Genomic DNA, 26,466 nt, shown 5'->3' with positions numbered 1-26,466 from the left:
TTTTATTTTTATTTTTTTAACGTTAGTGGCGCCACCACCAGTGCTATTTTTAATTATTAAACTTTATCTTTATAAGAGCCAAACGTATTGTAAAATATACAACAGACCAAAAAAAATAATAATTAAAAAAAATAGTTTGATATCTATCGCTTGCCTCAAGATGGCGGTAACGGGTGTGACAGTTGCCGTTGAACTGTTGAAAAAGAAGCAGAAGGAGAAGAAGCTGTTCTCGCTGCCTCCTCCCCTGAACCAGCAGAGAGGCTCCATTTTGTTTCGGTTTGTGAGTTTGCAGTCACTGTCGACAGCCTGTCTGCCCCCCTTAAAAAAAGAAAAAATATCATTAAACCCACCTAAAAGGTATGTGTGCACGACGGTTAAATCTCACGGTAATTGCTTTGTCTTGTTCAAACTAAATGTCGTGTTTTTGGTGACCGTTAGCGTTAGTAACGTGTCTCGGTTTTAAATATGGCAGTTAGGCCCCAACGGCTAAAAATATTTGAATTCGACCGTTACTCGGTCAGTTTGTTTTTATATTTAAATCATTTCACACCGTGTTAACCTTTTTGTTTGTTTCCCTCACCGTGTGTAAGATAACAGACAAACATGAGTGGATGTCGTATTTTCATCGGTCGTCTGAGCCCCTCTGCCCGAGAGAAGGATGTGGAGAGGTTCTTCAAAGGGTACGGCCGCATCCGAGACATCGACCTCAAGAAGGGTTTCGGCTTTGTGGTGAGTCATCACACAGATTAACGCTCTTTCTTCAACTGCGTGTTCAAATAAATAGATATTTAAGAAGAGATTCTATAAAATTCTTTTTAATCCCGAAATACAACCACACATATACAAAAAGGGAAATGGTGAAGTGATTGGCCCAAGGAGAATTAGAGACACGCTTCAAAGTACATAAGAAGTGCCTGAGTCGGTCTCTAATTCAGCCCAACTCGTGCTGGTGGATCGACTTTAAACCCAAAGATAACGCCCCAGAATGTTTTTACCCATGCAGGTGTTATCGTCAGTATATTCTAGTCTGGAGACACAGATTGGACCGTCAACGGCAAGATATCTATTATGTCTAGGAAGGCAGCAATAGGTCTCTTCGACCCTGGCCACCACAGTGTTGAGATAGACTGGCACCAAGTCAAAGACAAACAGTTAATACTGCCGAGGACCTCAAGGCCCACACGTGACCTTGTGTAACCTAAGGATAGAAAATTCCTTAACAAAGGGCACCTCGGCAGTGACCAGGAGGCGAACCGGCACCTCTCCAGCTACCAGTCCACCATCCATACTGGACTTGAACCTGGCCCACCCTCCGTGTTCAAGCCAGGTTTTTACAGGCTGAGCTACTGCCGCATATTTATAGTCTGTTATTTATTCATCTTAACGTACACCCACAGGAGATTAAGTTATGTTTGCCCATTTTACTTCACTTCTGTAGTGTGTATTACACATGTTTTATTTTATTTTTTGTAATATCTGTGAACCGGTTTGAAACCCACCCAAGTGTTCAAATGAACTTCTGTTTGCCAAATTGAATATTGCTCATTTCTGTGAGGCTCACACTGCATTCCTTCATGTTTGCACACTTAATTTTCTAACAGATTAAATGTACTTTCCACCCACAAAACTCCCATTTATTAACCGGTAAAGACAAAACAAAGACTTGAAACAGAAACTTAACATTTACAGAAACATTTACAGAAATTAAAGCGCAACCGTGTCCTGCATGCATCTATTTTCTGGACACATCTGTAGATGAATTGATGCATGTAAAGACCTTTTTTTTTATGTTTTATTTTTTTTTATAAACTGGTTGCACAGCAACAACATTTTGACTCGTCAAACCCGGAAAAACACGCGTGAGCACGACAGCAAGACATCCCTTAAGTGGAATGCAGCTTACCTGAGAGTGTTCCTGCTGTGACATGTCAAAATATCTGCTGTGTAGCCAGCCTAAATGTGAGCCTCTGGAAGTGGAGGAGCTATTCACAGCGGCAAAGGAAGACACAAACGTCGAGGAGCTTTTAAAAATGTGTAAACGTGTGTAATGTTTGTGTTGCAGGAGTTTGACGACCCCAGAGATGCCGAGGATGCTGTTTATGAGCTTGATGGCAAAGAGCTGTGCAATGAAAGGTAAGCAATCTCTGCCAGATGTGAATAAACTGAAAGGGGGAAAAAGAAAGAACGATGATTTCTGTCATTCCAGGGTGACCATCGAGCACGCTCGTGTACGCCTGCGAGGTGGCCGCGGCAGAGGAGCCGGTGGCGGTGGAGGACGTTTCTCTGATCGCTATGGCCGAGGCTCCCAGAGCAGTCGGAGGTACAAACTTTCACCCACACCTAAACACGGTGCTGATAACCAAAGTTCACCTGCGTTATGATGCCACATGAGTTTTACTTAATGTCATTCAAATGAGGAAGGAACTCATGAATGAATAGCTCAACAAGTACGCTGTGTGAACAGCTCTGTGGAAGGTCGATAAGTAAATCATTGCAGTCTTATGTTTTTATGATGTTTCTGTTTTTATGATGTTTCCCTTTTTATGAGCAGAAACAATAACGCTGACAACCAACAAAGAAAGACCTCAGGGAAGGAGGCAGTCAAAAAAAACAACAGATTTATTTACCGTATTTAAATGAAAAGGTAAACAACAAATGTAGGTTTGAGGAAGAGAGAACTGTGGGGGTTGTGCCAAACAAAATAGAGTAAAAGTACAAAAAAATAGGGCCTAGCTCAACCTTTCTCTGTGGGGAAAAGAAAAAGCAAACCAAAGGCCTGACTATCTTACCTACAAAAATCTCTGAAAAGAATAAAAATACACCAGAGGCAACAACCCATAACCTAATGTGATAACCGTTACTTTCTAAGTGCCTGAATGTATAGGGTACCCCAGCCTTACCTCCGTTCTATCCCCCACCACAAACCTTCAGAGAGCCAGAGCAACATGAGAGAGGCTTTTAAAAGGTGTCCTTCATGTCTGATTGGCTGGCTGACTGGAGGGTGAGCCAATCCCCAGCTCTTCTGGAGCCCAATCCTCCCCTTTTCACCTGAAGGACAAAGAGAGGAAGGAGAGAGAGAAACACACAAATCTATACATGTAACAATCACCTACAGACTGAAAATGTTCAACAGCTCACTTCAAATGCAACAGGAGCCCCATGCCTGCTGCATCTTTAAAGATCCATGACACAAATTAACTTCGTTATTGACAAGTATCCAGTCCGTCTGTATCTCCGCCTCGCGATGTCATCACCCGATCATTCCTTTGTCTCCTTCAGTCGAAACCCTCCTCCGATGCGCACTGAGAACCGACTGATCGTGGAGAACTTGTCCTCTCGTGTCAGCTGGCAGGTTAGTATTTATTTCCACGTCCTTTTTTCTTTTCATGCACAGCAAGCCTCTAAAAAGCTGCAACACCACACCTCCAGCAGTCTGTGTCCAACAATATACACATACAACTGTAGAATTGTAATGCTGCTAAAACATAGAAAGTCTGGATTCAAATTAATTGCTAATATATATTTAAAGAGTGTTGTAATGAGGCCCAGAGTGTTCTTTTATAAAGCACCACTCTTTTAATCTGCATCTCATGCAGTTAAGTAATGAGTCAAAGAGCAGTAACAACAACAAAACACTTAATTTGTTTTTTTTTTTCAAATTTTAACCAATTCTTCACCCCTTTATTTGCCAGCCTGACTGTTGTGTCATATGGAAGAGCTCGCTTATGGTGGAGTTAACCCCTTCTGGGTCCTTCTGTCTGGGTTGAGCCTGTGGTGTCAGCCAGTCTGTCCTACTCCTAGTTGACGCCTGCTGGTCATGTGAGCGCTCGCTCCACACTAGAGGCGCTGGCGGCCCCCTTCGCTCGCCCGCTCGCTCGCTCGCAACGCCCCCCTGTCGAAGGCAGGGGGGGCGCCTGGTGTGAGGCTGAGAGCGAGAGAGAGGAAACAGAGAGTTGGCAGAGAGAAAGGAGAGGAAAGAGCGAGAGTCGAGATGGTGATGGTGGTGGCGTATTGATCGATGGTTCGTTAATTTGAGGGGCTTCAATCGATCGATATCCCCCCTCCCCTCCCCCCTACTGGTGTTCCCGCACATCGCGAGCGAGAGAGAGAGTGTGAATTCCTCCCAGGTGCCCATGGATATAATCTGCTGTTATCCCGAGGTTATGGTGGGCTCGGAGAGCCTGCGGCCCACCCCAAAGGGTTTCGCTCTCAGGTAGTAGTTTCCTCTCTTCCACCCTGTTCACTCTCTTTACTGAGGCGGGGTGCCGAGACAGGGGCGGTCCCGGCGCGGAGCCCTGTGCCCTCCTTGCTAGGGAAAATGGGGCTCTTAGTGCCAAATGCTGCCCAAGCGGCGCCACTGCAGTTCAGTACATGCAGATGGTGTTCATGTCTCTTTTTAGTTGTAATGAGCAGTCGGTCCAAGAATCTCACAGCTGGTGCAGATACTCAGCTTGTCCAGTAAAATCAGCAGTTATAATTGGACGATCTCTAAATTGGCACATATTATAAACAGTCTGCTAAGGTTTGGTATTTATTGTAAAAAATAAATAAATAAATAAATAATTTTGTTGAAGGTCTGGCTGATTTTTAAACAGTATCTGAGATTCTTGGACTCGTCTTCCTTATCTGAAGTAGCCTGTGTAGTCCTCTCAGAGAATCTAACCAATCTCTCTTTTGGGGTTAAATCAGTCCTGTTTTATATCTCAGAGTGTGCTTTGTGTCCTGAGCCTCTCTCCGTAAGTTGACTGATGTTTACATGTGTAGGACCTGAAAGATTTCATGAGACAAGCTGGAGAGGTGACATTTGCAGACGCACATCGCCCCAAAGTCAACGAAGGGTAAGACGGTTATCTCAGTGTGGTTTATCAACATACATTTACAATTTGAGGAGAAGCACCATCCAAATGACTGAAGAAGAAGCTCATGTTGTCTCTCGTCGTCTTCAACAGGGTTGTTGAGTTTGCCTCTTACAGTGATCTGAAAAACGCCCTTGAGAAACTGTCTGGAAAGGAAATGAATGGCAGGAAAATCAAGCTCATTGAGGCAGCCAAGAAGAGGTGAGTACCATCAGAGCGTAATAAGAAGTACTCGAAGTCCAGTACTCACAAATCAATGACAGGCTCACTTTTGATGGCTCGAGTTAAACTTACTTAGTCATAACTCTGACCGCTGCCAGTTTTGCTAATTCATTTAAGAGATGAGGGAGATTCACGAGTTATAGCAGAATGAGAGCAGCTGATGGGAAGCAGAAGAGGTTTTGAATTTGAATGAAGTTAAAAGAAATCGAAATATCAATGAGAGGTTCTATTACATATAAAAATGTTGGTGAGCTTCATCCTGACGTTGTTCTTTCTCTCTTTCCCAGGTCGAGAAGTCGTTCCCGGTCTGAGAGCTCCTCTCGCTCGCGGTCCCGTTCTCGCGGTCGCTCTCCGTCTCGTTCCCCCAGACGTTCCCGCAGCCCCGCCAAAGCCCACAACCGTTCCCGCTCTCGCTCCGGCTCCCCTGCCGGCGGCGCCTCCTCCCCGACCGCCAAGTCGAAGGAGCCCGCAAAGCGTTCCTCCAAAACGAGCAAGTCCGCCACTCCGCCCTCCCCTCTACCGGCTCAGAGGGCCTCCGTCTCCCGTTCCCGCTCACGCTCCCGCTCTCGTTCCCGCTCTCGCTCTCCTTCCACCGACAGCCAGCGTTAAAAACCCCAGCCGTGTTTAAGTTTAACCAGTCATCAGTAGGAACGACTTGTTCCAGCGGTAGATTCAGCTTGGATGAGTTGGCACACTGGAGCTCCCCTGAAAGACGTGAGTTTTGTTCAAGTTAAGTTTTTTTTTTTTCTCCCCCTGGATTGTTTTCATCGCTGCGCTCAAGTTTTTCCACATGTAAAACAGGTATGTTCTCAGACAGGAACAACGAGATCCAAGTCAAATGTTTTGTCACAATTTTTTAAACTCATTAACTAAAAGAGAAGACACTTCGTTACACAGTAATGCTGTTTTGTGTCGTCGCCCTCATTACCCATCCAGGTTTGACTCGCGTATGTGTGACTCTTCACCTCCCAGTTTAGTGCCCAGGTCCGGTCTCACTGATGTTGGGGCTCGTAAAGTTCGTAACTCTCTACACTTTGAAGACGAAATCTGTATTTTTCAGCAGTCCAGGATGCTTTTGATAAGTCGCGTGACCACTTTCTTTACTTCTTTGCGATACTTTTGTTTATTTCGCTCGTCAGTGGGAGAATTTTTTAAATCACATTTTCGTCCTTATTGCTCACCTTTTTTTTTTCCTTTTCCAAAAGTCCTTTCACATCTTTTCCCGTATTTTCTGACCTGCTGTACCTACCACAGCTGGTGTGTGTGTCTGTGTGTGTGTGATATCTATAACTTAGAATGTTTGCATGTGCTTTTGTTTGATCAAAATTTAGACTTATTGAAAATGTTTTATTTGTGCTTAAAGCTCAAATACAAACCATCAGTACTCTGATTGGCAGCTTCAGTATTAGGACACTGTACGGTTGCAGCAGTTGGAACAGCTGCCGGGTAAATTCATTTTATGGATCTTAAATTTCCTTGCAGTTGACTGTTTAAATTTGTTCAGTGATGAGGACAAGGTCAACACTTTAATTTCAACACTTTGAAACGGTGTTGCTCACAGAATGCAGTTTATTCTAGCGTAATTTTATTTTATCATTGTGTTGGGTTTCGTGTACAGCATTGCAGACTTTCTGTTTTACATACGTGTGTAAATTCCAAGAACACTTGTTGGTACTGTGACTGATGTTACTGTGGTTCAAATGAATGTGTGGACAAGAGTTTGGAAAAATGCAACTTTTTTTTTTTTTGTACATAAGGATTTTATTTTCAGTGGAAAACCTATGATGGATGTTTGTATGGTGTAGGAAGACAATGAACTTAAACAATAAAACAATTTTAACTAAAGTTTGTGTTGAGTTACAATTAAAGTTGCCAACAATTCACAATCTTAAATATCCAATCTGAGGAATTCTATGGCACAAAAGGTTTTACTGATTGAGTTTCCCATTTGTTCACGCTGGTAGAAACAAATCATGCAGCGTCTTGAGGTCGAACCGTCATGGCCACCTCGGGCTGCTCTGCAGTGTTTGCTGGCTGGTACGTGTCTGCAGGGAAACCACTTTATGAAATTAACTTATACAACAGAATCAGGAGCATTAATTCATAAACAAAGAAATGAAATATTTAACAAACTTAACTGTGGTAAGATACTGAATTAAAGTTTGGTAGATGCCATATTTCTGAGACTATAAAATAAAAGAATTAAAAAGGTCCAAACTGAAATCGTTGAATCCTAAAGACTGCCCAACTCCTCGAGCACAGTCATCAGGTGAACATTTTTATTTATTCTGTGAAATATCTCTATGTATTTGATAGATTGGAAACAAAGTGTACCAAATGTTGATTCATTTCCAAGCAAGAAACATGCATTTGTTTTGTTAGTTTTTTTTTTATTGAAATACTGAGCATTCGGGGCAGTCGGTAGTGTAGTGGGTTAAGCGGCCGCCCCATGTGTGGAGGCTACAGTCCTCGCTGCAGCTGGCCCCCGGTTCGAATCCTGCATCGGACGGCCATTTACTGCGTGTCACTCCCCCTCTCTCTGCCCCCTGCTTCCTGTCTATCTTCAGCTGTCCTACCATTAAAGGCATAAAAAAAAGCCCCCAAAAAATAATCTAAAAGAAATACTGAGCATTCATCTACCATCATCAGGTCTGTTTTTGTTTAGTTTATGACCATAATATCTGCAAAATTTGATGAGCCTTAACTAAAATGAAAACTGATCGTCATCTGTCGTCCCTAACTCTCACCAACATGGAACCATATCCTATAATTCCTTTTTATTATCTTTAATCTACTGTTTCATAATTAATATTGATTGTATATTCCTACATCATGTAGTGTTGCCTTCGTTAATACGGTGGTGATACATGACCTCTGTTCTCAGGTTGGGCTGCAAGTAACGTTTACTATAGGTTCCTTATTGTTGTTCATTAGGTTATTAAATGTTAAAGGTGTCAGAAATTAATTAATAAAACAATCCCTCTCCTGCTGTTCAAACTCCTGTTCAAAACACAGAGATCAAATAAAATAAAAATAATGTAAAATGCATTTCAGTGGTATTCAAAGTACAGCCTGAGATAAAAACAACTCTACTAGTGTGTCTCACCTTTCATCCACAGGTTAACCCTTCAGCAGACGGTCTTACCTTTCTTTTTGCGTTTGAAGCATTGGTGACACCTGAACACCACGATGAACAACGACGCTTCGATCAGCTGTGAACAAATTAAGGCCAAGGGGAAGAGAGCCAGGGCACCTATTGTCTCATGGTGAAAGCCTGTCCTCAGAATGGCCACGCCCAACAGGATGTTCTGACAGCCAGTTTCCATAGCAATGGTCCTCCGCTCTCTAAGAAGGGGGTGGACAGCGACACTTATTGATAAGTGATGGATACATGAAGGAAATCTGATGACACTTTTTCCCTGACATGACTCATTTCTGTCAAAATGTCCATTAGAGCTCACTGCCTAACTTACTGTTGGTTGAGTTTGAAGAGTGCGGGGATGATGTATCCGAAGGTGTAGCCTACGAGGGGCAAGAGACCACTGATGGCCAGGAGGGGAGCAGAGAACACTGACGCGACGTCGCCTTTGACTACATACTTTATGTAGATGAAGAATGCCACACCTGCAACAAACATTACAACAAAGCCTACCTGTAAACAGCAGGAGGACAAAACTAATTAGATGGACTCATTAGACTTTTATTTGGTTTATTAAAACAGTCAGTCTGGTGGTAATCTGTATTTGTATCTTATCTTTCAAGTACTGTCTGTCACACAGAGCTCCATTGGTATTTAAAACTATTAGAAAGCACTAAAAGGTGTATTAGGGTTAGGTAATAGTCCCAAAAATGTTTTTAAGGGGAGACACTAGATATCATCATGAAAGTTCCCTAGTTGATTATCTATATTAAGACAAATACTGAAAGTCTATGTTTAAATATGCAAATTAAGGTGTTTTCTCATTTCCAGAACAGTAATATGAGCATTAGATTAGGACGATATATCCCCTAGATAGAAATCAAACTGGATGTTTAGTGCAGATTTCTGGCTCCGAGTAAAGAGAAAAAACGAATTTCTTAAAAGGACATCTCTTGTAAAATTCCATACATTTTGTGACGAGGGTAAAACGTTTTAACAAATCACCGTGAAACTACCCCGGTTGATTACGATGTTCAAAAATCTGCATAATCCCCCCCTTAATGATCTGAAATCTTTTGCTCGATAAATGATTAAAACAATAAATCAACCTTTAGAATTGTTGCCTGTCCTTTTGCGCATATGCACTAACCCTCTCAATGATCTTGGTGTGCCGCGATCTGTAACGGTTGATGAGGATGCCGATACTGGAACCAATGATGATTATGACCAGTGATCCAACAATTCTTAAGTAGGGAATGACTTTCACCAGGTTAGGGAAACCCCAACAGTATATATAGAGCATGAGAGGCATCATGCCCAGACCCAGCAACGTGGAGTAAGTAGTCATCACAATGCTGAGGGGAAAAGACAGGTAATAACTTCTGACTACTAATTCATGTCATTTCAGTCAGCAGTGGCAGGGCACATGTATGGCAATATAAGGAACTACTGGCATCACCTCATTGTAACACGGTTTTAATAGTAGTCTGTGTGTGTGTACCTGAGGTTCATGTCTCCCTGCAGAAGACGGGCGAGTAGGTTGGAGAGACTTCCTCCAGGAGCGCAGCCACAGATCAGAACCACCACAGCCTGGATTTCATTCAGCTGGAACATCTACAGCATGAAATGTTATCTATTATTGACTAAAGTGTCTATGAGTGATACCAGTGCTGATATGATGTTGATTACAGAAATGAAATACATGGAAATGCAAGAGAGGGTTTGGTGTTTCCTGTATAGTGAATTAAGGTGTTTAAACCAACGGATAACAATACCAACCTTAGTTAACAAAAATGATGTCAGAGGCATGACACCGTACTGGGCCAACAACGCAATCCCCACCCCTTTAGGTTTCATTATGTGATGCTGGAAACAAGAAAAGAAGGTACAGCAATGTTAATACGATGGCAGAGGCCTTCTATATCCGTTATAAATACAGATACTGTGCCTTAATCTATGGACAGATATCACTTGACGTCACCTTAATCTTAGACACCTCCATCCTGCATCCAAATGTAACCATGGTGATGAATAACATACATACAGAGAGTATGTTGATAGTTTTGTCCAATACTCCTGTTACTGAAGTCGTGTAATTAGAGCCGGTGTCATCAGTCGTCATGTTGTACAAGAAGCTTTCATTTGGCCACAACTGTGGAGACAGATCTGCTGTGGAGTTCATGTTTGAGCAGCACGTACAGAGTAGTTATCTGGAAATGCGAAAGAGAAACGTAAGTAAATAGACTTTAGGATTAAAATGTTTCTGTTGTATGTTTTAATTTGATGGTATTTACATCCAATTCAGGTGAACGGTGTAGGATTTACAACAGTTTGTATATGTGCCTCCCACTTTTTAAAGGGACCAAAAGTAATGGGACAAATTAACAATCATAAATCAAACTTTCACTTTTTAATACTTGGTTGCAAATCCTTTGCAGTCAATTACAGCCTAAAGTCTGGAACGCACAGACATCACCAGACGCTGGGTTTCATCCCTGGTGATGCTCTGCCAGGCCTCTACTGCAACTGTCTTCAGTTCCTGCTTGTTCTTGGGGCGATTTTCCTTTCAGTTTTGTCTTCAGCAAGTGAAATGCGTGCTCAATCGGATTCAGGTCAGGTGATTGACTTGGCCATTGCATAACATTCCACTTCTTTGCCTTAAAAAAACTCTTTGGTTGCTTTCGCAGTATGCTTCGGGTCATTGTCCATCTGCACTGAGAAGTGCCGTCCAATGAGTTCTGAAGCATTTGGCTGAATATGAGCAGATAATATTGCCTGAAACACTTCAGAATTCATCCTGCTGCTTTTGTCAGCAGTCACATCATCAGTAAATACAAGGGAACCGGTTCCATTGGCAGCCATACATGCCCATGCCATGACACTATATGTCTGTATATTAATTAATTTGGTTTTATTCCCCTTTTTTGCACCTCATTCTCGCCACATCTACATGCCTAAAGGCATTGAGCTGCTGCCATGTGATTGGCTGATTAGAAATTTGCATTAATGAGCAGTTGGACAGGTGTGCCAAATAAATTGGCTGGTGAGTGAATATATACACATAAAAGTTTGCCTCGAGTTGTATTACTGTTGGCACTGTGTAAATATGTGCTGGAAAAAACCAGATGGTAGGTGCTTTCAGCATGTTTGAAGATGGAAAATATAGTTTTACATAGTCCAATAGTAATAATGGAGGAAAGTTATATTCCACATAATAGCAAGGTAGGTGGTGCACAATAAATGTATGGAAAGCACTTATGTTGGTGGATCACGGAGCAGTTCATTCAATTTGGGATGATAAACGCACTGAGAAATTTTATCTGCATGTACCAGCATCTGCTTTCAAAGTAGTTAGGCCAGTCTCCACATACATTTGTATACATATATAACATAAATACATGAATAAATGCTTATATCTGCTTGCAAGGCAAGTTATTATAACTAAGCAATGCAGAGAAAATATAAACTGCAACCAAAAAAAAGGATAATATCAAACATAATCAAGAAATCTCAAAGTTTTCAACATGTTAAAACAATTTTATAGGTAATCGTGACTATTAATGGTTAAGACAGAAACAAAGTGTGTCCTGCTGCAGGTGTCTAATTAAAGTGATCAAGTCGACTTTTGACTGACGGTGTATATGCACATATTTACATTACCTTCAAGGGATTTCTCTCATCTATTTTGCACTCACAAAAATAAACACACACATATTCTCGACAGCTCTGAAAGTGAGAACTGCACAGCGATATTCTTCGAGGTCTCTTTGCACGAAAAAGAAGAAGAAGAAACCCAAGTGGATTCGGCAGAAACAAACACTTATTCCTGCTTGAAGAGTAAAGCCTGACAATACATTACCTGTTAGTCTTGAGCTTCCTCTACTCTTCTCTCTGAAACAAAATTGACTTCTTGTGTGCTGTCACTCTTTATATGGACACTCTATATGACACGTGAAGGCTGTACAGAGCTGCCCTCTAGTGCACAGTCGATTTCTGCAGCTTAGAAAACACCTGAGATCAGATTTAACTGAAGAAAACAGATTAGAAAATGTATTTTAACTGACCTGTAGCCAGGTCCTGGGAAATTAAAATAACTCTGATTGGGATGCATCTTTTTAAATCACCAAATATAGAATTTGTTTACACTGTGTGAGAATTCATCAGATACATCTGAAGATACTTGAGGATGTGTGATAAATTTCTATCCCCGTGAAAGATCTCTGAATCCTTTTTGTTTGACTTCTTCACAAGAAAGAAAGATATCAACATATCATGCTTGTCCTTGGGGGAGTCTCACTCACGTTGTCTTCTGCTGCCCCAAGAGGGCAGGCTACAGCTGCAAGGCTACAACTTTCATTACATTTCACAGTTGAATGGAAGAAACACACAGCCTTTTTGCATTTACTGGTGCCTAACCAATGGAGAGGTTTAAAATACTAGTTTTGGTGTTACCATTTAAAGAAAGATCCTCTGCTTTTATTTCAGAAATAGTGCACTCAAGGTCAAACGTCACAAAGCAGAGCATTGAAAACACAGACGATTTTGCTCATTAGAAATCCACAGTGTTTGTTGCTTTACTGCCAAGTCTTGTTGGTGACAGCGCTCTAACTAAAGCAGATCTTTTCCCCCCCAAGTAGCCTACAAACTCAGCACGTGATCACAAATTACATGCAGTTCACAGATTGTTACTTTAAAGCTCATGCCGAGATTACTGACTGGCATTCATTTAGCTGGGCTGTTGCTGACGAGGCTGCAAAACCCTCTGCAGGGAAAAAAAATAATAAACTCCTCGGGCTTAGCTCTGTGTCACTGCCAGCTGTGGAGAAGCTCCTACTTTATGCTTTTGACATATCTATGGGATATAGGCATGATAATGGTACATGTATGGTTACCTACCAGTAGAGGGCAGCTCACATAATATGAAAAGACTGTTTACTTCCCCCTTCCCCCTCTGTGTTTCTGTCTATCTGCCTGTGTGTGTGTGTGTGTGTGTGTGTGTTTGTGTATCTCAGGGTGTGGTCTCCGATTTCCCTCTCACCTGCCTCATTGATTCACCACCTGTTCCTCATTCACTAATCAACCATTGCAGGATCGCTGACTAGCTGATCTTCCCTGCGCCTCAGGTAAACCCTGTCAACCGTCCTCATAACTCATCAGCTCAGTTATGGTTCTCTGCTGCACCCTTGGAATAGCCCTGTGCTTGTTCGGCTTAACAAAAGGGAGGAAACTCAAAAATATGTTTTACTTATTGTCATAATAACCAATAAACTGTCGGCTACAACAGGCCAAACCCTGTGCATCATTAATAATGTGTGAAAAGTAGTTTAAAAAGTCTGCAAAACGTCTCATAAATTGCTAAAAGACATGAATATATCATGTTAACATCCAGCTTCTGAACCTACAAACATTGATTATATCTCGTACGTTCACTCATTTCAAGTAAACACATCTGGAACTTGATAGGTGGTGTCACTGACGGAGTACTTTTGGTTTTGTCAGGCAGAGGTCGAAGTCCCTGCAGTAGGCGAACATGACGTTTGTTCCTCTAAAAGAGGGAAACCTAAGCACTGACATGACTGAAGAGTTTCAGAATGACACTCTGGAAAAGAGCTCACCTCCACGCAGTGAGGATGATGGGATGTAGGAGGCAGGAGGGAGTGCTGTGTGATTGACATTTGCTAAACAGTCACCAACACTTTCGGTTACTCTCTCAAAAAGGATCCAAAGTGGAAATACTGGACTTGCTGGTGAATAATCATGAGTCATAAAGTTAAAAATGCAAATAGGTCTCTTCCCAAGAGAGACGTTAAACCCTGGGTTTGTCGTCCTCTGCTGCAACAATGGAAAAAAGGTATAGTTGGAGTAAACCGACACGCATGTAAAAGCTTGGCACATCGCCACGCTCCGATCTGAATCTCACGCAGCAAACAATATGGAATTCGTGCATTTATCACAGCGACGCAACGTTTTAAATATTCATCACTGAATTCAACCATTTTTAAATAAAGTGGTTGTTACTAATTCATCAAACCTGATTTAAAATATCAATAAATAAAAATGGAAAACACACGTAAATATTTCAAATGACACAGACTAACTTTTTTTTTGTATTATACTTTGTTACTGTAAATATTTAGACAGTATATTGTAGTGTACACCACCAGACATAAAAATAGTTTTTACCATCAGACTCTGAACTCATAATCTAACAGGCATGCTGTTGCACCGTGAACCACCGTGACTGCTGCTACTGTGCCAGACTTGATTTGATTGATTTCTTAATTTCTTGTGTGATACTTCTGTAAAACACCTGTCACTGCACACTGTCTGCAAACATGAAATCAACCAGGACTGCTGTCATCGTACTCTGTGCAATACCTGTGTCACTTTACTATCAGTACTTTAAATATTGTAATATATCCTATTTACTTGACACAACCTTGTCATGTTCTAAAGTTTTATTGTATTTGACTTCTTTGGCTCATCCTGTATTATCCTGTGTGTATAATGCTGTTACACTGTTCAGTTCTCTTCATGCTGAGCAGACCTGTTCTTCTCGTCCGACACATTTCATTGTATTGTTGACCTTGTGTTAACCCGCGCACGCGAATAAACCTGAAACTGAAACTCATTGAGTCTTATAATTGTGACTGCACTTGATTCAAAAACATAACCAACCTCACCGAACATTAGATCATTTACTGATTTGTAAGTGACATCGCTGCACATTTTAATGGCAAAACCGCGTTACTCTCGTCCACTGCACTTCATGTGAAGAGTGAAACCACTCTCTACCCTTAATCTGATGGTATATCTGACAGTTCACCCCCCTTCCCCTTTCATAAATCATGCACTGACAACAATGGAAAGAACAAAAAAAAAAATCTCTTATGGTGACTGCAGACATGAGGCTTTTCCAGTGTAGTCAACAATATGCTGGGACATAGGACAGAGGGGGGAGGGGAGCCTGGACTGATCAGCCCGTCTAGCTATAATTACAGGCCCAGTGCTTCACATACCTGGATTTTTACTACTATTCCCTCCTCCAGCCTCAACCAAGGCTAATCAATGTCCTGTGCTCCCTGCAGCCTGAATATGATGAACTGAAAAGGTGTTAAAACACTTCATAACTCGGCTCAGGGCCCAAGGGGAATAGCATTAAGGGTGTGGCAAGAAGGCAGCTGAGAAAAATCTTGGTTTCTGTGAGCGCTGACTCATTATCATAATTTTTTCTGTAACATAACCCATCCCTAGAGGTAATTTAAATATGACTGCAATGGACAAATATAGCCAGATGCTTTCTGGCTGTCATCCGTGAAGATGGAGGGGCTTCACTGCAGCAGATGCATTATTAAAGCCTGGCCTTATTGTGTTGTCATCCTTTACATCGGCTATACTGTTACGCACCATATGCCTGGGTGACCCTGTTTGGCTTTGGAGCTGCAGGACATGCAGTTTAATTCTATAAGATGGTAAACAGAGGCTGAAGATTGGCAGAAGGACTGGATATGAGGGCCGATCCAGATTCACTAGAAGGTGGAGGAAGAGATGGTAGGATCAAGGTCAGCGCAGGTCTAAAGCCCCTTTTCTGAAGGGAAAGCAATGCAGGGCAGGGTGTCGCCTGCAGCTGCTGTGGCCTCTTGACCTGCTGGGGGGAATGGATGAGGCTGCTCCCGGCTTGTTTTGTTACACGTTTACTGACCCAATGTTTGAGTGCAATATAATCCACAGTGTAAGCTCCTTATCTGGAGCACAATTTTGTGAAAAGGGAAGCACTAGAGCAGATTATTCACAATTGGTCCTGAGACCAGCCCCCCACTCTAGATGTACACATTCTTTTCCCCACAATTACAAATAAAATAATCTATAATATATATATTAATAAAGATGTGCATGTGAGTTGTATTATAATGGATGTATGTCAGATTTCTAGGGCTACAACAAGAGATAAACCTGTGACAAATTTCTGGATTTGGTCAATGAAACATCAGTGAATAGTAAAAACTATACATCATCGTCCAGTTTTACCATCATAGGAGACTAAGAAAAACACAAAATATTCACATTTTAGTAGCAGCTAGTGAATTTTTCTTAGTTTAAATGATCAGTTGCTTGATTAAAATATCTGCACATTAATTTTCTGTCACCGGGCCTATCTATTAACGTGACAGAACTGAACTTTTACATTTAATTGTTTTGTGTTGTGATTGAGCGATTTGGTTCTAAAAACAAGTTTGGCTCCATTAAATATGAATAAACCATCTTATACCATACCTCTTCCTATACCAAATAATCGTCCAAGGCATTTCTCATTTGAAAACATAATCTCTCTTGATAAAAAAAAAAGTAGTGGAAGTTGTCACCCCAAACAAAGCCTTCATTTTTGTATGTTATACTGTACAGTGTTTGTGTTTAATATATACATTAATATATATGTGTGTGTGTGTGTGTATGTATGTATTACTGTATAAGTACAGGAAAATATGGATTCAGCTCAACCAAGTCTATTACAGCAGTGCATTTCTATTCAAAGTGAGTGAAAGAAAAAGAAAAATATATAATTTAAGCGCCTATTATGCTGATTAGTGCACATTTGTAGTATAATTTAAGCGCCTATTATGCTGATTAGTGCACATTTGTAGGCTCTTGTAACTGAACCTGAGTGTGTGTGTGTGTGTGTGTGTGTGTGTGTTAAATTCCACGTGTCTCAAGCCATGGCCCTGTTTAGCTCCTCTGACATACAAATACGACTCAAACTACAAGTCCCACAATGCCTCCGGATGAGACGCTTAAACCACTCCTGGGTGTTGTAGTTTACAAATAAACATCTTGCTTTCTTTTTAAATACTATTTAAACACTTACGAGTGTCTATACGACTCATATGGCTGTTTATATCTCCTTTTTTAAATATTTCTGCTTTAAAACGCTGTGATAAGGTCGTTTTATTGTGTAAAACGCGGGAACGCTGCTTAAATCGACTACAACTCCCATGAGCACTCCTTTAGTTATTGCGCATGCGCGTACATGTGTATGTGTGTGTGTGTGCGGTGTATGAGTCACGTGGAGGCTCCGTCCAAACAGAACGTGAGCGCTTTAGCTTCAGTGTGTCTGTCGGAGGCTCGGTGCTAAAACTGATTCATGTTAGTGTTTTTAAAGCCGCCCGTCCCTTTAAACTAGACTATTTTGTCGAAGAATGAGTGATAACGATGATATCGAAGTCGATAGTGACGTGAGTATGAACTCTTTGAGCCGGTTTAATCGTTATTTAGTGGCTCGAGCTGGCGGTTTTTTTTTTTCTTCTTCTTCTCCTCTCAGGCTAACGATAGCTTCATAAGCTTGTGTGCTAGTTTTTTATTTTTTTCTATCATCGGGACTCTTGTTACAGCTTTTTAAACTAACACCTATTTATTTAATTTGATTTTTTAATAATAATAAATTAAAAAAAAAAATCACTTTCTAGTGACCTCAGCGCTAAAACTAGTTTGAGATTTGCTGGAGAATTATGGCTACAATTGTACTTTTTGTTCTGTTTCTTTGCAGGAAGACTCACCGAGATATCACTCTGTGGTGCGTAATGCTGGGGAGGGACAAACAAAACAAATAATAATGATCCACTGTGGTTGCAAAGTTGATTTTATTTCTCCCACTATTTCTCACTTTTATTTATTTATCTATCTTTATCTTAATGTGTTTGTTGTTGGCAATGAATCTCGATTGTTACACACTGATATATGTGCACGGTACTTTTCTTTTTTATTGCATTATAGTGTATTTTTGCGGGGTTTTTTTTTCCTGCACTACTGCAGGGTATCCCCCTCCTCCTCCTCCTCCTCCTCCTTCATCCCTGTATGTAATGTACGCGGCCATAGGGAGACGGTGACACGACATCTATATTTAGAGCAAAGCTACAATGGCTTTTTCTGATGCATGTTTATTATTTTCTCAGAGATATGAATCAAAGATTTCTGCAGCCGGTCGGTCGTGGGGGGGGATTCCGCTCGTTTTTGCACAAATTGCACATGTAGGTCATGTCAGTAAAGACGTTTGCACCGCATACATGGTGATAATCATGCAGGATTTTTTTTATTTTTTTGCATGCATGTGTGTGAGAGAGAAAGAGAAAGAGCCGCGCCTGCATCTCGGACAGCACAAGCCTTCTTCGTGTCAGGAAGGGGTTTGTTTCTGCGGGATGTGTTTTTCCTGTGTTGCAGCCAGTGATTAGAGCCATCTTCTCTCTACAGGCCACTAAAGGGCTGGCTGCCTAAATGAATGACGTATAGCTGCATCGCATACCGCCGAGAGAGAGACAGAGAGAGAGAGAGAGAGAGAGAGAGAGAGAGAGAGGGGGGAGAAAAAAAAAACCCTTTGCTGCTTGCAGGACTTGGTTTGATGCACAGGCTGCACAACAGCTCAGATCACTGTCGTTTTAATGCATGGGGCACATTAATGTTTAGATTATACGTGATCATAATAATAAAGGAAGAAGCCGGTGTCCCCCCTCAGAGACAACCTGTTTTTCTCACTCCTCCACTTCGCTCTTGTTTGATTACATTAAGCTTAAATATTACGTCCGTCGCTGCATGTGAATGAACGAATGAATGAATGAATTCTGCATGTAAACAAATGTGAGGAAATGTCAAATTGCAATCGACAGCAGCCAGCTCAAACATCCATCCCCTCTATTATGTAATGTAACTTATACTTGTGAAATAGCGCGCTCTTGCATCTTCACAAATTTACTTTTTTTCAAATGAATTTCGATCTTAAAAACGACGTGTTGAAATAAAATCTTTCATCTTAAACTAACTAGTGGCATTTTGTCTGTAGATAGTCTGAGATAAGATTTTAACCATCCAGTCACAAAGTTAGCAGCAGTGACTCGATGCGTTGGACGGTTTCTCTGCTCGATATTCTAAAATCTTTCAGTGTTTGACAAGCTGCACAAACCAAGACCAGCTCCTTTTTGATTGACACTTTAAAGCCTCTGCTTTATTACCGTTTCCACTTGTTAATAGCGCAGTAAGCGTTTTCCACAAGTGTAGGCTTTCACGCGGTGAGAACGTGAGACGGGGAGACACGGGGCATCGGTAGACGGGAAGTCAGGGCAGTTACCAGCTCGTCCACACGGCACCTGGAGCAGTTATGTAACGTGTCATGGTCAGGTATGAATGGGAAGGGGAGGGAGCAGCTCTTACGTAGCCTGCGAAAGGTATCGGTTTTTATGATGGGCAGATAATGGTCGCACGCAGGTAACTGGACACCTGTTTTTCTCTGAGGCCAATGTGCTTTACAACTCCGAATGCACCGCACATGTGCAATTAGCTGCTCTCAGGTCAGTGAAGCTTCACTCATAGTTTAAGGTTTAAATTTTTAGAGTTTTTGTATCTCTGACTTTAATTTCTCACAGTCGACTTGAAAGATTTCTTGATTTTTAAATATTTTATTTAAATGAATGCGATGAAGTACGTAATCATGTGTTTAACTTGCTGAAATAGCCAAGAAATATAATATAAAAGAATATTAAATGGCTTTTTTCATCGTCCTAAATACCGTACGTACCATTTGGTGTTACTCGTCACTGAAAATTTTAGATTGATTTAAGTAAAGAGGTGAAATGACCTCCACAATAAAAGCCTGTAATGGGATTACATAATTACAGCATATAATTCTGTAAAATCTTTGTATTATAATATAACATTGAGTCAGTCTTAATGTCCATAATTGCTGAGTAATAACATGGAGCAGCTCCAGAGAGTGCTGCTTGATTACATTCTTGGGTGTTAATTAAATCTCGGAGGTTAATGACATGAAGCACCTTGTGTGGTGTGTTTAAGAGTTGACACGAGTTCTGCTTCTCAGCTGATTTGAATGTATTTATAGATGCCACAGGATAAAATAGTTGTATAAGTATAAATCTTAACGACGGGAGCAAAGTCCGACAAGTCTTAAAATATAATTTACAGGTCGGACACAGGAAGTCGGCCACGTGTACTTGTTTGTGCCGGGGGTCAGTGTAGGGAGCGGAGTCTGCGTGCTGGATGTTTGGAGGAGGCGCTCGGTCCTCGTGGATTTGTCGCTCCTGGCTCTCGAGCAACAGGCCACGGGAGCAGCTGTTGCCATGCCAGCCAGACTAATCACACGGCAGGTTATTGTGATTAAGGTGCAGTGAATTTTTGATAGAGCGCCCTGTGTTTCAGTTTCGTATCCGTGACATTTAAGATGACAGTTCAGCATATGAACGCTCACTAACGGCGTGCGTCTCGGACAGATGTCAGCAACTGAGTCACATTGTTCCTCCCAGCAGACACATGACACACCGTGAGGCTCGTCCTAACATGTGTGTTGTCTCACTTGTGGCTACTAAAATGTGACGTGTGTGGACAAAATGAGTCAGATGACACCAGGTCACGTGACTTCCCCCCCGCGTCTCCCATCTGCCCGAGGCCGTCTCAACCACAGTATTCAAATTGGGTTTTTCTCGTGAGCTGTGCTGGCTTTGATTGGGAGGTTTGCACTCGTGCACTTTGCCGGGTGACTGCGTGGATCAGGCTGCAGGCGGATGTGATTGGACGCTGTGTTGGCCCAAAAAACTGGTTGAACTACAAGCAGCCATCTTATCTTTAGAGCCTGTACGTGTCAATTCAGGATGTGTAGCATGAGGATTGGGTTGTTTTTGATTAGGTCAGTTATTTAACTTGACAAAGGACGTGAGAGACATGTTTAAACGTGTTGCAGCAGCCTGAAGTTAACTATGAATTTGGCGGTGATTAAAACTGAGCAAAGGGCGTCCCGGAAAAGACCTGCCTGCGTCTAAACGTTGAATCTTAAGACACAAAAGCGTCTTCATAAATCTACAGGTTCCTTTTCGTCAGTCGTCCTCCTTGTTAAATCCTCATCCAGGATCTGCCGTTCACCGCCCGCCCGCCTGAATGACTGAAGGTTTCCTGACTTTGACCCGGCCGTGAATTCGAAGGGGCCGCTCCTGTGTGTCTCCTGCAGAGAAGGAGGGACAGAAATGCAGCTGGGGGGGATCAGGATGGGTCACATTGGAGGATGGAGGAGGGGGATGGAGGCCGAGGAGGGACCACAAAAGCAGAAACTTGTAGTTATCAGGTGGTTGACTGTAGAGGTGACAGCCACAATTTGCACTATCGATCCTCTCCGTCTGCCAGGGCAGTCGTTCTTTCTGTTGTTTGACTGAATCCAGGTCGTAATCGAGGATTTAAACCGCGACACAAAACATCTTTTTGCTTTTTTTTCTAACACTTTAACCTCAGTGAAGAATCTGTGACACTTCACGATGCAAGTTGTCCAATTTTTCCTCATCATTTCAACTCTTAGTGCGTCGACACACTGAGCACTTTCACCAGCTTGTTTCTAAAAAACTTCCTGAAAATCAAACAGCTAGCCGTTCAGCCGACACGTGATTTTAAAATAATTCAAATCATAATCACGCTGTCGTCGTAAAGCCGGAGCACGACTTGACAGCAGAGCGGTTTGCGTAGGCCGACCCAAGGGACGGTTGGACGCCCCTCCACCCCCCGCTGTCCTCTACCCACGCTGCTCTGCTGCCAGGCTGAAGGCCTTGTGACTTCTTCTCATTGCAGGCAGACAAACGGGCACACCACAATGCGCTGGAGCGCAAACGTAGGGACCACATCAAAGACAGCTTTCACAGCCTCCGGGACTCGGTACCCGCCCTGCAGGGAGAAAAGGTTGGTAAAGCTCAGCCTGCAGGTCCCCCAGGCACACAAATGGCTCATGTAAGAAATTTTTGAACTTGTATTTTGCCATGTGTTTACTAAAAGGTTAAGTATAATATTTCTAGTTTATTATGTGAGTTTAGTCATTTCTAGCGTGAGGTAACTGATTTCTTATGAATATACAGATGCAGATGTCTTTGCTTGCTTCGTGTGTGTGTGTGTGTGTGTGTCAGTGTAATAGTTGAAGGGACTGGGAGGAGGGCGGATTGGCAACAGCAACACAGTGATGCAGACTAAATACTTGGACCAGCGTCAGGAAGTTATTATGAGGAAATTTTGTTGCTCTCTTCCTGTTTTGACATCCATGACATTGAGAGCATTTGGAGCTGGTTCAGTAACTGGGCACACTGTGTTATTCCCCCCTCCTCCTCCTCCTCTAACCCTAAAAGACCAGTTCATGACAGCGTGAAGGGGCGGACATGATGTGCAGGGATGTTTGGCGATAATTCGTAAGACGTGTTTTGGGTACAGCTGCCGTCTCCCCTCCACCTCTCTCCCAGGACCATAATGTTCTGTTTTAACGGCCAACATGCAGGGTGGTTTTCCCCTCTCTTGTCAGAAGAAAGCAGAGCAGAATATGAAGTGAATATTGGGACCGGCTACCAAAAAACCACCTCAACGCTCCTTTTTTGATACGGACTGAAATGTGTGTGCAGAATCGAGTTCTGAAAGCTGAAGGCATTATCAGGCTCCTAATCGTGTCACGTTAGGCTTTAATCAGCACGTTGAATCATTTTATTCAGGGGAAGACCTCGTACGAGGTCGTTTGTTGAGTTACAGAAAGGAAATTGTGGAATAATGATTCGATTTTTTCAAAGTAAAGGCATCAAATGAAACGGAAATTCAAGTCCTGTGCTCAGACAGTCATTACATAAAAGCTGACATGAGTTGATTTATCAAGTAGAAACCATTTTGATTGATTGATTAAAGTCACTTTTCAGCAATGAATCCACCTGTCTAGAGGTTCTGGTTCTGATGATATTAAACTGAACATCTTTGGTATTTTTTGGCAGAATGTGTTCGAGATGTTTCACTATTTTATTGCCCAAACCTTTTATTTGAACAAATAAACATCAGATGAATCGACGCAGCTCTTTGCTTCATGAATGTCGAGCTTGAAAGAATGAAAGATTTACTATGACACCCAGCCCTGATGAGTATAGATCTCAGTGCTGCTGCAGACATCAGGTCAATGAACAGCTGGGTTAATCAGCTGCGTTAATTAGAGGTGTAGTGAATGTTTGTCAAGTGTCTGTAATCCTGTTTGCAGCAGCCAGTCCCTCCGACTGTACGTCTGTTTGCTGTAACTGAGGCGAGCGCTCTCGCAGCGATGTGTTGGGTCGTGACCCGGCCTGTGAAAGTCAGACTGAAGTGCTAGAGGTTAAAGAGGAGGCAGAGATGTGCACAGCTCGCTCCAGTGTGTCTGCAGCCTCTTATTAGTAAATAATAATCATGAATGATGTTTGTGTCATGTGTAAAGAAATGTGAATGCCTCTGAATACTTGCGTCATTGCTTCAATCTCTGCATGTGTCACTAACAGCAGTCTACCAAACAGGCGTCTCGAGCTCAAATCCTAGACAAAGCCACAGAGTACATCCAGTACATGCGGCGAAAAAACCACACACACCAGCAGGACATCGACGACCTGAAGAGGCAGAACGCACTGCTGGAACAACAAGGTACGTCAAGAAGCTCCACGTCGAGATCGAGGCTCGTACCGCGAGGAACTTTTATTTCAGCATCGAGAACATCACTAGTGGTGACCTCCTCGGGAACGTTTTTTAGCAAATCAGATTTGACCGGCTGCAGCCAGCAAGCGAATGTGGAGTACAAGAAAAGGGAGTGGGAGAGGAAATACACGTGCTTCAGTAGGGATGGGAATTGATAAAATTTTTACGATTCCATTATCGATTCGGCTTAACGATTCGATTCTTTATCGATTCTCTTATCTCTCATTTTTTCTTCTCATTTGGGAAAAAAAGGTCATCGTCTAAATGTAATGCAGAAGGCATTTGTTTAATGTTAACTGTTATAGCATGTTTTACAAAGATTCATCTCCAGTCTGAAGCGTGTCAAAAACACGACATTCATTTAAAAATATCGCATGTTGTGTGCGCAAATGTTTCTGCATGTTCGTCGTGTTCCCTCCCTCCACTTTGCAATGATTGCAAGTCGCCCTGTTGCCGTCTGTTTTGGTGAAATACAGTCAAACTTTGGAGCGTTTGAACCGAGTGGGTGTCATTGTTTACTACTGATTGCACTGCACGTGCCAAACTTGCGTAAGTCACGTGGCGTAATTAGTCGTGCTTGCCGGAATCGAGCGTGCATAACTTCTTGCGGAAGTTACGTGACATAATTACGTACTTGCTGGAAACAAAAAGAGAATCGTTAGACTGCCAAATGATTCTGTGGAACTGAAACACCCATCCCCAGGCTTCAGCACTGTGTTTGTTTTCTTTGGATGTCGTAGTGAGATAAAGGAGCGGCATGTGCGTGAGCGGTTTGAGAACATGTTGTGCTAATCTCAAAATCAAAAGTATTTGTGCCACTGCAACAGACGACCGAGCCGGAGCTGAGCCCGGCTTCTGCAGCTCAGCCGCTTTGCTGATAATCTGAAACATGTTCCTGCAGTTTATCGTCCATGAACGGCGAGATGTTTCCCACGAGACGCACGCAGCACAGCAAAGACGCTGGAACATTTTTACTTAATTAAAATGTTCAGATGTTCAACTCTTGAAAAATATTTTGAATTATTAATATAATGAGGCAGCTGTGGCTGAGGCGGTGGAGCAGGTTGATCGGTGGTTCGATCCTTGGCTCCTCCGGTCTGCATGTCAAAGATACTGAACTCCTGAAGGCTGCGCCGTCGGTGCGTGAATGGTCAGCTCCCAAAAACTGACGAAGAGTTTGCACCTTGCATGGCAGCCAATGAGATGTGTAGTGTAAAAGTGCGTTGAGTGGTCGGAGGACTAGAAAGGAGCTACATAGAAATGTCTTTCCCTAAATGCTGCTTCAGATTTTTGGAGATTTCACGGCATAATAGTTGGATTTAAATCCATTAAAGTCAAACTTCAGAGTATAATCTGCACTTCAGGGCAACTGAAGCTCCAAAATTCAAATGAAGAAATCAAACCTTGCTGTCCTCATTGGTAGCTGCAGCCCTGCAGGATGCGTTGTTGTGAAACGCTGAAGTTAAAACGGTAACATCTCAGTTGCATCTTCATCTTTTGAAAATCCTTCCTCACCTCCTCCGTGTCTCTCTTTGTCTCCATGTGTAGTCCGTGCTCTGGAGAAGGTGAAGGGCTCCACCCAGCTCCAGGCCAGCTACTCGTCGTCCGACAGCAGCCTGTACACCAATCCCAAAGGCAGCGCTGTGTCGGCGTTCGACGGGGGCTCCGACTCGAGCTCCGAGTCCGAGGCGGAGGAGCCGCCCAACAGGAAGAAGCTGCGCGTGGAGGCCAGCTAGAGAGCCGGGCAGGTTCAGACCCTCGCTACGGTCGAGGCGGCGGGGCACGAGGGGGGTGGCGACGAGGGAGTGCAGCCTTCGAAGCTCCACCCCTTCATGCCAACAACAACAACAACCACCACCACCCCGCCTCTGCCTCCCTCCCTCGACGTCATCCTCGTTCTCTCTCCTCCATCTCTGGGTGGGCTCGCACTGGAGACTCATGACCCCCCTCAAACTTCCACACACCGCTGCCGCTGCCACAATTGCCTCTCTTCCCACTTGATCTCCAAGAAACAGGAAGGGAGGAAGTCAGCAGGGTGGAAGATCACTGCTTCAATCCCACCACTCTCTTTTCTTTTGGTTCTCCGTCATTGGTATTTCCCCACCCAGCAACAATCCAAAACCCAAAAAGAGGCAGCTTGGCTATTTAAGGACTTGATGCTTGTTTTGTACCCTCAAAAAGCCCCTTCCTCCTCCCCGGGTTTTTTTTTTTTGGGGTGGAAGGGCATGCCAGGCGTACTCCTTTAAGCACTGCTATATTATATATATTTTTGTTTTATTTTGTTATTGATTTAAAAAACCCAACCTGTTTTAGAATCTACACACACACACACCTAGATAAATCGTCCTGGAGAAGTTTACCTTTTTAAAAAACAAAATAATATTTCTAGCTTACTTTTTTTCCACTCAAGAATGTGAAGACGCTTTGAAGCAGACGTTTAAAAAGTGACACCCACCTCAGGCCACCACTGGATCGCAGATGTTTTTCTGCCCTCGACACATTTGTTTAACACAAGATAAAAGAAAAAAAAGGCAAAAAAAAGAAATAAAACATGACTCCTTTGTTTGAAAAATTGATGTTTTGAAGGAGAATATTCCTAAACTTGTATCGTATTTTGTCCTTTAGCTTGAAGTAGTGAATGACTTTAGGTGGCTGAATACGTTAGGCATCTCGTTTTATATATTATTATTATTATTAAAAAGAAAAGATATATATTATTATTATTAAAAAAAGAAAAGAAGAAGAAGCGTTGAT

General features: G+C 42.4%; 3 protein-coding genes across 9 annotated transcripts; 2 read left to right on the top strand and 1 right to left on the bottom strand.

Moving 5' to 3' along the window:
* The first annotated feature begins 180 nt into the window (after positions 1-180).
* srsf5b (serine and arginine rich splicing factor 5b) lies at positions 181-6,923 on the top strand. Its single transcript, XM_010740623.3, has 8 exons — positions 181-357; positions 591-729; positions 2,063-2,133; positions 2,207-2,320; positions 3,280-3,352; positions 4,765-4,838; positions 4,950-5,057; positions 5,366-6,923. The coding sequence occupies exons 2-8, from the start codon at positions 604-606 to the stop codon at positions 5,685-5,687; spliced, it is 888 nt and encodes a 295-aa protein (XP_010738925.1). The 5' UTR covers positions 181-357; positions 591-603; the 3' UTR covers positions 5,688-6,923.
* slc10a1 (solute carrier family 10 member 1) lies at positions 6,261-13,142 on the bottom strand. The gene is made up of 8 exons (XM_027284196.1): positions 13,114-13,142; positions 10,199-10,427; positions 9,997-10,083; positions 9,719-9,831; positions 9,368-9,572; positions 8,552-8,730; positions 8,224-8,423; positions 6,261-7,123 (listed from the first exon to the last, which is right to left on the bottom strand). The coding sequence occupies exons 2-8, from the start codon at positions 10,397-10,399 to the stop codon at positions 7,050-7,052; spliced, it is 1,059 nt and encodes a 352-aa protein (XP_027139997.1). The 5' UTR covers positions 10,400-10,427; positions 13,114-13,142; the 3' UTR covers positions 6,261-7,049.
* Positions 13,143-17,261: 4,119 nt separating this feature from the next.
* On the top strand, positions 17,262-26,413 carry max (myc associated factor X). 7 transcript variants are annotated; one of them, XM_010740634.3, is made up of 5 exons: positions 17,263-17,447; positions 17,759-17,785; positions 21,826-21,933; positions 23,538-23,661; positions 25,261-26,413. In XM_010740634.3, the coding sequence occupies exons 1-5, from the start codon at positions 17,412-17,414 to the stop codon at positions 25,446-25,448; spliced, it is 483 nt and encodes a 160-aa protein (XP_010738936.1). In that variant the 5' UTR covers positions 17,263-17,411; the 3' UTR covers positions 25,449-26,413. The 7 variants fall into 7 exon arrangements, with proteins under 7 accessions (XP_010738939.1, XP_019117197.1, XP_010738936.1 ...); XM_019261651.2 differs by having other exon boundaries at positions 21,826-21,981; XM_010740625.3 differs by having other exon boundaries at positions 21,826-21,981; positions 23,523-23,661.
* The last annotated feature ends 53 nt before the right edge of the window (positions 26,414-26,466 follow it).

This window comes from Larimichthys crocea, chromosome XI, assembly GCF_000972845.2.
Source record: "Larimichthys crocea isolate SSNF chromosome XI, L_crocea_2.0, whole genome shotgun sequence".
Classification (NCBI taxonomy): Eukaryota; Metazoa; Chordata; class Actinopteri; family Sciaenidae; genus Larimichthys; species Larimichthys crocea.
The sequence above is the reverse complement of the archived record's forward strand: the minus strand, read 5'-3'. Positions and strand labels throughout refer to the sequence as shown.

Excerpts from the sequence above, each read along its gene's own strand:
- srsf5b (XM_010740623.3), top strand. The coding sequence starts at position 604 with ATGAGTGGATGTCGTATTTTCATCGGTCGTCTGAGCCCCTCTGCCCGA. Across the intron at positions 730-2,062 it reads AGAAGGGTTTCGGCTTTGTG|GAGTTTGACGACCCCAGAGA; the intron begins GTGAGTCATCAC and ends TTTGTGTTGCAG. Across the intron at positions 4,839-4,949 it reads CGCCCCAAAGTCAACGAAGG|GGTTGTTGAGTTTGCCTCTT; the intron begins GTAAGACGGTTA and ends CGTCTTCAACAG.
- slc10a1 (XM_027284196.1), bottom strand. The coding sequence starts at position 10,399 with ATGAACTCCACAGCAGATCTGTCTCCACAGTTGTGGCCAAATGAAAGC. Across the intron at positions 9,573-9,718 it reads CAGGGAGACATGAACCTCAG|CATTGTGATGACTACTTACT; the intron begins GTACACACACAC and ends TTTTCCCCTCAG. Across the intron at positions 7,124-8,223 it reads CTTCAAACGCAAAAAGAAAG|ACACGTACCAGCCAGCAAAC; the intron begins GTAAGACCGTCT and ends GTTTCCCTGCAG.
- max (XM_010740625.3), top strand. The coding sequence starts at position 17,412 with ATGAGTGATAACGATGATATCGAAGTCGATAGTGAC. Across the intron at positions 17,786-21,825 it reads CACCGAGATATCACTCTGTG|GCAGACAAACGGGCACACCA; the intron begins GTGCGTAATGCT and ends TTCTCATTGCAG. Across the intron at positions 23,662-25,260 it reads CGCACTGCTGGAACAACAAG|TCCGTGCTCTGGAGAAGGTG; the intron begins GTACGTCAAGAA and ends CTCCATGTGTAG.